Source organism: Vollenhovia emeryi, unplaced genomic scaffold (assembly GCF_000949405.1).
Source record: "Vollenhovia emeryi isolate VEMERY1.0 unplaced genomic scaffold, V.emery_V1.0 DF940349.1, whole genome shotgun sequence".
In the NCBI taxonomy this organism is placed as follows: Eukaryota; Metazoa; Arthropoda; class Insecta; order Hymenoptera; family Formicidae; genus Vollenhovia; species Vollenhovia emeryi.
This window is the reverse complement of record NW_011966017.1, coordinates 1-9,779: the sequence shown is the minus strand read 5'-3', so window position 1 is coordinate 9,779 and position 9,779 is coordinate 1. Positions and strand designations below refer to the sequence as shown.

Below are 9,779 nucleotides of genomic sequence, written 5' to 3'. Positions count from 1 at the left end.
CCATATCTACCCCAAAGTTAAGATAACATGATGGATTCCAAACCCTGCGCCGTTATAGCCCAACAACCTCATGAGCATTCACATTAAACCTGTAAACTTTGAACTATAAACCCGAAAACCTGGACAGCAAACTGTATATGTATATGGGTTTTTGGAGTCGCTGATTACGATAATAAATTATAGCGTTTTGAAAAGCTCTCGGGGTCAGCTACAAGAATATGTAATAAAAAATAGGGGATGCTATTTTAAAAAATTGGTGTAACCTTTATGTGACCTTCAGATAATTCTTCAAGGTCAAACCAATGGTACCATCTTATGTCCCCCTCGAAACCATACAACTTTTGTCTGAAACATTTTTGTCTGCTGGGCTCAGTTTTCGAGATATTTTACTGTCCAAGTTAAAGTGGGACACCCTGTATAATAAAGTATATTTTCATTGAGTACTTTCTGAGTAGTGAAGCGCACCCTATATAATTAATATTTCCTGAAGAGGCCGAAGTCCGACTTAAACTACAGCGCTATTAGTGCCACAATAAAGAGAGAGGGGAGGGGGGAGGAAGATTATTCGACTGATTTATCTTTATTAGCTTTCTCAGCTATTTCTAATACTGATTAATTTATATCAATATTCTGTTTCTTATTAAACACTGGCCAGTTAAATTCGAGTAAAATTTACTTTTACCTATTTATTACTAGCAATCTTAAGTCATTTCTATCACTGTATATTAAAAATGTACATTTTGATATTACTGAATTCAATAAGATTTTTTATTATATGATTTTTCATAAAATGCTGAAAGAAAAATATGTTAAAGATGTAGTAAAACAGTTGTTGTTTTCTTATTAAAAGAAAATGTATCGGTAGAGCAGGCAAAACTTTAATGATAATAAGATATGTTAGAAGGACATAATATAAAAATAAAATTCTTCTTTTAACTCTAAATTCCGAACATGCATTTCTCCATTTAATACATAACATCACTGTGTCGCGGCAGAAATAATTAATCACAAAAAGCAAAAAGAAGGTCTAGCTCTTGTTAAATGACGTTCACAAGATTCACAATCATCTAATACTTTAAAAACACATACATCCATAATATCCCTTGCTAATCTTATCAGATATGTTGTTATTGTGATACTGACGGCCTGCTTGACCTAATGATAATAAGTGTTGTTGATCACGTCATTTACATGAGTGTAAGAGAAAGTCCAAAGAACGCAATTTTAGTAGATGTCTATACTGATCAGTCATTTGTGAGCGTTTGATATAAGAACATCGGTTCATTGTGACATCACTTTAATAATGAAAATATTTATAACAATATAAAATCTCTCAAACAGTTAGATATTTAAATAATTTTTGGTGAATTTTTATTTATGCACAAGTACAATTCTTATTACAAAAACGGATACATTAAATTTAAGGTATTTAGTAATAAAGTATAAATAGCGTACTTCAATGTACTTGCTAATTACTAAACGCATTTAAGATATAAAGGCTGTAACTTTGTGCTGAAATAAATAATATATATATTTAATAATTTGTATAGTTTGAGGATTAAAAAAGTGCAGAACGAAACGAAACTTGATTAAGGTGGCCAATTATTTCGTGAACCAACGATGTTCACTGTTATATTGCTATCACTTATCCTTATATTATGGATGTATAATTATTATGTGCAACATGGAAAAACTGGGCGATTAATCAATCTTATACCAGGACCACCAGCTCATCCGATTAGTGGGCATGTATCGAAATACATATCACAATTTAGCTCACGTGGTAAGTTAAAATTTTTGATATATTCCTTTTTTATACATATACGTATATTCCATACAAGTTAGTAATTATGGTAAAATAATAAATTGATGTTTACACACGACTTTTTGAATGTAACATTTACAAACATTCCATTGTTTAATAAAGATAAACAATTATGTATATTATCGAATGTTGATTACTTTTAAGAACTATTTAAGCTTAAAACTATTTTAAAGAGAGTTAAAGTTCATTTTTAATTATTATGGTTATTTGAACAAAAGACGGTTACATTAAATATAATGGTAAAATCAATTGTATGCTTTTCGATCAATATTCATATTTCCGTGAATTTATTTAATAAACGTATACATATATACATTTTTAGTGGCGCTGTGGAAGCTTCTACGTTCATTATATAAAGACAACTATCCCATTTTTAAATTATGGGCATTCTCTGTGCCCGTAGTATACATCGGTCATCCGGATGATTTAGAGGTAATAAAATATAAAGCATTTTGTTCTGGTTTCTTTTTCTATTTTTGATATATTAGTGACAAGACGTAGGTATATTAAATTTTTATGTTTCTGTATTTTCTCGAAAAATATGTCTATTTGTAAGAAACTTGGTAAAGATACTTCAAGCATAATTCACTACCTGAAAAGTTGTTTAACTTTCTACAGTTTCAGCAGAGTTAGAAAATAACGTATTATTTATAGCGTCATTACCGTGACTCTTATTCAGATTATTACTTTTACACGGAAAAAAATAATTCTGCTGTGATAGCAAAATCGCCGTTGCTACTGCATATTCGTAGTAATAGCAATAAAATTTAGTTGATAGAACTAATTTTACGAATTATTCGTCATTATAGCAAAATCTATTTTGTTGCGAGAATAGAACAACATTCGCTGAGGATATTTGTAATTAAAATCACATTAATTTGCTGAAGCAAAATAATATATTCTTAGCAAATACCTTTGCTGTCACAACGAAGTAATTTGTTAATCCAGTAAATTATTTCAGCAAATTGCGATTAGTATTCGTAACAAATCTTCTTGCTATCCATATAGTAACGAACAGAATTTGCTACAACAGCATAAAATCTGCTGTGTCAGCAAATTATTTTTCTCCGTGTATCAGTAACAGTTACGTTTGTTGGGTAACAATAACAAAGTCAACCGTACTTCTATCGTTATATCTTGAATATACAAATTCATATTGAAAACTCAGCCAAAACTCTGATTCAGAGAATTAAGATTTCTTTACGTGATTGCTTTGGTAAATATTTACCCTTAGATAGCACCCGCCAATCAACTTCCGTTTGACCTTGATGTTGACCTTGACCCCCAAGGAGGTCAAGGTCATTGCCCATTCCCGTCGCTCATTGTTTGTTGAAAAGTTATGAAGAAAATAAGTTTGTATCGGGTTTGCGTATTTCTGTAAAGCACAATATTCTTGTGTGCGTATGGACCTACAAATGATGGAAAATTATTTGCTCTACAGAACAGATAATTTTCCATCATTTGTAGGTCCATACGCACACAAGAATATTGTGCTTTACAGAAATACGCAAACCCGATACAAACTTATTTTCTTCATAACTTTTTAACAATTGCAAAAAATCTAAGTATGTACTTTACAGTACATATACGATTTCACATGGGTTAATTTGCAACTTTCCACGTGAAGTTTTTGCGTATTTCTGTAAAGCACAATATTCTTGTGTGCGTATGGACTTACAAACGATGGAAAATTATCTGTTCTGTAGAGCAGATAATTTTCCATCATTTGTAAGTCCATACGCACACAAGAATATTGTGCTTTACAGAAATACGCAAACCCGATACAAACTTATTTTCTTCCTAACTTTTTAACAAACAATGAGCGACGGGAATGGGCAATGACCTTGACCTCCTTGGGGGTCAAGGTCAACATCAAGGTCAAACGGAAGTTGATTGGCGGGTGCTATCTAAGGGTAAATATTTACCGATATAAGCATGGATTTTGTCCCTAGCCAATTATATGCGACGTAAATGTGAGTTAGATATCGTTTGATAACACAGAAATATGTTCGAAATATTTAAAAGAATTATTTTAATACGTTATAAATATTTAACAAAATATATATGTATACGATTGTATTGTTATATATTATACATATATGATCATATATGTTCTATTCAATCAAAGACTATATAAAAATATTTATGAAATATTGTGATAAATATTGATAAAGTATTAAAATAAATCTCTTAAATATTTGTACATATTTGTGTGCTATCGAACGATATCTTTTCTCTTAAATATCTCAAAAAGTATTAGGCAAATCAACAAATGTTTCGAACTAAAGCCAACGGCACACGATACTGTTTTTCCTACTGGATTGCTTACGAGAGCCAACTAGGCTTTAGCCTTAAATCAGGTGATCTAAAACTCTGTACCCTTATTGGCTCTCGTAAGCAATCCAGTAGGGAAAATAGTATCGTGTGCCGTTGGCCTAACGTTGTTCATATTAATTAGTAGAATAAAATAGTATAATAAACAATTGGGGGTATCATTTAAAAAATTAAAGGCGATCTTCACGTGATCTTCAAGCAACTATTCAAGATCAAATTAATGACACCATCTTATGTCCCCCTCGAAACCATACAACTTGTGCCCAGGTCATTTTTTGCTAGCCCCCTTCCCCGAAGAGATATTTACGTGCGACGATTAAAATATCTCACTCAGTACATATATTTCAATTTTTGTTATGTTTCTTAAAATAAAATAAAATATTTTATTTAAAAAATCAATTACGTCTTTTATCTTTAAAATATAAAAGAAGCAACAAAAAATTAACCGTTATTTGCTCAGCAATGGCACCGATAACGAATTACTTCTTAAGAAAAATAACGCTAACGGTAACGTAACTCTTTTTAAATAACGTTCCTGACTTTACATTCTGAATTTCAGATAATATTAAACAGCACAATACATATAGAAAAGAGTTTCATGTATGATATTTTGCATCCCTGGATCCATACTGGTCTTCTCACTAGTGGAGGTAACATCCCAGCAAACACAGAGCATTGCAACAATGTTGCGGCAATGTTATAATATTGCTGTAACGTTGCTGCAACGTTGCTACAATATTGTGCAATGGTCTATGTTTGCTGGGATAATAATGTTAAGATAAATGATGACATGTATGTTACTATGTTGTATGAACATTGCAATTTGCATCATCGGGCCAAGAAAATTCTGATACCGGTCAATATCAGAACCTCCAAGCATTGATGGCAAAGTGCATTGATTGTAAAACGTCAACATTACGCCAGACAGCCAAACGTACCGACAGCAAATTGTGCTTTTTATTATATTTGTAAAAATCATGCAATTATCACGCATAGTCTGATGTCTCAGAAAGCATCAGCTATAAAACTATAGCAACATTCGAGCAGGATTTGCTTCACAATATATTAATATATATGTAGCAAAAACAGATTAAAATTTTTCCGCAAAAAGATATCAGAATCAAAGTAATGTCTATCATATCATGTTACGTAACAAATATGGTAGCAAATATCAAGCAAGGTCTGGCAAATTGTAAGCTAACGGCAGACGGTCAGCAGAAATCAAACATGATGCAGTATCATATGGCAACAGTATAAGCACGGCAAAAACGCGACACGATCTGACATATCAAGTACGGACGGCAAAGTTATAGCAAAACTCAAGCACGGTCATATCGTGTCGGCATAAATGCGACAAACCTTATCTGCCTTATCAAGTGTTGAAGGCAAAAACATGGCAAAAATCGAGCATAACCTAATATCGAATGTAATTGCAAAAATACAGCAAACATACAGCACTAAATAACATACTTTTGAAAAATTAAATATTTTTAACTAGGGAAATAAATATAAATTAAATATGTATATGCCTAAACATATATTAAATTTATATTTCCCTAATGTATTATAATTTGTTACGTACTTTCTATTATAATATGATCATAGACAATGCTTGAGTTTTTTTTGTATTTCTGATAGTTTTATGATAGTAAAGTGTGCTGTGAAAAATTGAACCTAATAAGAAAGTATTTGATTAGAATCTGCGGGAAAATTATGATTGAATTGGCCTGCATGATTTTGCTATCCGAGACGTTGTGAATAAACGCGGCATCCATTCGGAAGCCATTACTACTGACGATATTAACAACAACAACAACGAAAGATTAAAAAATTATAATAGAATATTAAAAATGTATTGCAAAGTTTTTTTCGACGTTTTATAATTTATTTTCACAAAAATTTAAATGCACATTAAAAAAGAATAAATTTGGTGAGTAATCAATAGTTATAATATTAAAAATCTGTCAAATTAAAAAATATAAATCTCTTCGAAATATTTATTTCACCTTTAATTTTGCCCTATGTTGTTTACGTTTTAGGGATCAAGTGGCATTCACGACGAAAGATGTTAACTCCCTCATTTCATTTCACTATATTGCAGCAGTTTACTGAGATCTTGATAGAGGAAGCCGAGAACATGGCCGAGTCATTGAAAGATACAGGGGGCACAGTTGTAAAAGATTTACTACCATTTTTCAGTGAACATACGCTAAATGCAATATGTGGTATGTGTTCGTACATAACTGTACAGAATGTCATCTCTCTTGATGAATAACATAAGAAACAATACAAGTTTTTTATTGAAAATTTCAATATTATAACGTAGGCCTAGTTTCAATGTTGCTTAACTTTAAGCTTAGCTTAATTCATTCTTTGTCTCTTCCTAACTTTACTTTAGAAAGAAACAAAAGTAAATTAAACTAAGATTAAAGTTAAACGACGTATGGTGAAACCGGGCTTAGCTTAATTTATGCTTTCTCTTTCCTAACTTTAGTTTTCAAAGAGACAGTCGTGAATTAAACTAAAATTAAAGTCAAACGACGCTTTACTGATGCATAAATAATGGTTATACAGGGTGTACCTAAACTGGCGATAAATATTTTAATGACAAGTACTTTGTAACATTTTGAGACGAAAATTCTAATACGAAAAAGTCGAGGCTATAATAGTTTTCAAATGGGAACAGTTTAAACATCTCGAATAGCAAAGCTAGAATTTCGCGCGCTCAGGGATGGCAAAATGGCCAGTGATAAAGGTGCTTTCTTGAACCACACGTCTTAGACATTAATGAAATTAGTGTAAAAATGTATGCAAGAGTTTTATTAAGAAACTATTTCTGTTTATTTGCAATGAATTTTAGAAATAGTTTAAAATGTTTTTTTTCAATAGTTCAAATCGATATTGATTTGTGTCAACTGTCATCAGAATATCTATTTGAGTAAATTGCGACAAATGTCATCGCGGAGATTTACCAATTTAACCAAATAGATATGCTGATGACAGTTGACACAAATCAATATCGATTTGAACTATTGAAAAAAAACATTTTAAATTATTTCTCAAATTCATTGCAAATAAACAGAAATAGTTTCTTAATAAAACTCTTGCATACATTTTTACACTAATTTCATTAATGTCACAGACGTGTGGTTTAAGAAAGCACCTTAATCACTGGCCATTTTGTTATCCCTGAGCGCGCGAAATTCTAGCTTTGCTATTCGAGATGTTTAAACTGTTCCCATTTGAAAACTATTATAGCCTCGACTTTTTCGTATTAGAATTTTCGTCTCAAAATGTTACAAAGTACTTGTCATTAAAATATTTATCGCCAGTTTAGGTACACCCTGTATAATCACAGATGTACTTGAAACATATATCATAACATTATACGGATACTTAAACATACGTGTTTGCAGAAACTGCTATGGGCACTTCTATAAAAAGTCTCGGCGAGTTTCAACAACAGTATCGACAAGCGGTTCATCGGATAGGCGAACTGTTAGTTTATAGGTATTTATATTTTTTCTTGATAGTTCGACCGTAAGTGGCATAAATTTATTAAAGCGGCTACGTTTCGACCCTTAGTTTGGGTCCTTTTCAAGCCAACAATAAATCTCGCAACGCTAGATTCATCTGGAATCACGTGAACACATTAGCTGTCATCGAAGGGAAGAATATGACGAGGAACAGATAAACGAATCTTAAGTTACGTCTAACGTTGCAGGTCGATGAAGAACGATACAGTATAGTCAGAGATTTAAAAAATTAACATTACAATGTAGTCGAGGATCGATAAAGTAATTCGACATGTTGCCGTTACGCGAAACAGATATTTATCAGTAACGTCCGTGTCGCTCGGTGTATCGTGACGAACTGATGATTTAAGAGAGGGACGGACAAACACTCGTTAGCAAATCATTGTTGTTAAATAGGATGAGGGCGAACGAAGAAGAATTTCAAGAGGCTCTTATTATTCTATCATATTATATATCGATGGCATATTGTCAGTGTCTTTTTGTAGGTTGATGGCGTTCTTCGACATTTTTATGTAGAACATCTCAGCGATTTCCCTCTTTCTCAATTGCTACTCATTATGGAGGATCTCTATTTCAGTCCACTCAAAATCATGGTTATAATCAGCACGGTGTTTGCTGACGACCGAATGATTATTGACAGGCTTCTTGATATCTGAGCGATGTTCTCTAATGCGTGTTCGTGCCTCGTCACATTCTTCCCTTCGATGACAGCTAATGTGTTCACGTGATTCCAGATGAATCTAGCGTTGCGAGATTTATTGTTGGCTTGAAAAGGACCTAAACTAAGGGTCGAAACGTAGTCGCTTTAATAAATTTATGCCAGTTACGGTCGAATTATCAAGAAAAAATTTTTGGTAATTTATTACTGGCGAAGCATCAGTCTCTTGATATTTATATTTTGTTTATAGGTATAATATCTGATTGCAACACATGTCTGTATTCTTAAGATAGAGATTCATATTGAATAATTATGTCAAGAAATAACAATAACATTTAATGTAAAAGACCGTTCGTGTTGATAATTAGAAAATTATACATAGCACTTATATGAAATTTGTTAAATAATTTAATTAGGACCACTTTTTCACCTTCTTGATAAGTTGACTAATAGTCAAATTATATGTCTATCTTTGTCTGATTTAAGGGAAAATCAATAACATACGTATGACTGAATTATGTATTTATTTATGAGAAGTTGGAACAACCGGCTCTGAAAAATAATTATTACTTCACGTATACCAAATGTTAAATATTGAAACATCATGAAACACCTATTCTATATAAATACAGTAGTATTAATAGCTAAAGCTATATGTATATGAAGAAATTTATATAATATATATTAGCTAGCTATTTTAGTTAGCTAGCTAAAATATAATGTTTATATCGTTTATATTATATAAAATTCTACAGATAGCTTTAGCATTATTTCATTATTGTCGTACATTTTTTATATTGTTACTAAAATATTATGGTAAACGTTTACAGACAATTTAAGAAAATTTTACAAATTTAATATCTTGAAATAGTATACTTTATCGTTAATTTTGATTTAGATTTTTCAGGCAATGGCTGCATAACGATTGGATATTTTCGATGACGACAAAAGGCAGAGAGCAAAAGAGGGTTCTGAGGACGTTACATGGATTTACTGAACGAGTACGTCAAAATGTTACTTAATATTACATTTTTACTATTGCATTATACACCTTGAGATTATTTTGTCATTTGGGGGGTCTGTACTCGTTTATTAGATTTGTAATTCCGATTATCGAATGTTTTTTTTAGATTTTGCTTGAAAAGGGTCTAAATCTTAGGGTCGAAACATTGCGTTATATAATTTTTTATATTAAACCTTGGCCAATTAAAGTCGAATAAATCTTACTTTTTATTATGTTTGAATGTTATCTACTTTCAAATATTAGAATAAAAATTCCATGTTGATATAGAGCAGATATGGGATCACTCATAATTGTTGACAACACGTCACTGATATGTATTATATAAAAATCATAGAAGAAACTTTATAATGTTGTATTTACATATTTAGGTTATTGCTGAAAGAAAACTTTATCATGATCGCA

The 9,779-nt window shown here is 31.5% G+C and overlaps 1 protein-coding gene across 1 annotated transcript; it reads left to right on the top strand.

The window, feature by feature from the left end:
- Positions 1-1,620: 1,620 nt before the first annotated feature.
- On the top strand, positions 1,621-9,354 carry LOC105556095 (cytochrome P450 4C1-like; the record flags this gene model as incomplete). The annotated part of the gene is made up of 6 exons (XM_012003168.1): positions 1,621-1,783; positions 2,148-2,257; positions 4,719-4,809; positions 6,199-6,384; positions 7,576-7,657; positions 9,252-9,354. Coding segments are annotated over exons 1-6 (735 nt in total), but the record flags the coding sequence as incomplete, so codon positions are not given.
- Between the last annotated feature and the right edge of the window lie 425 nt (positions 9,355-9,779).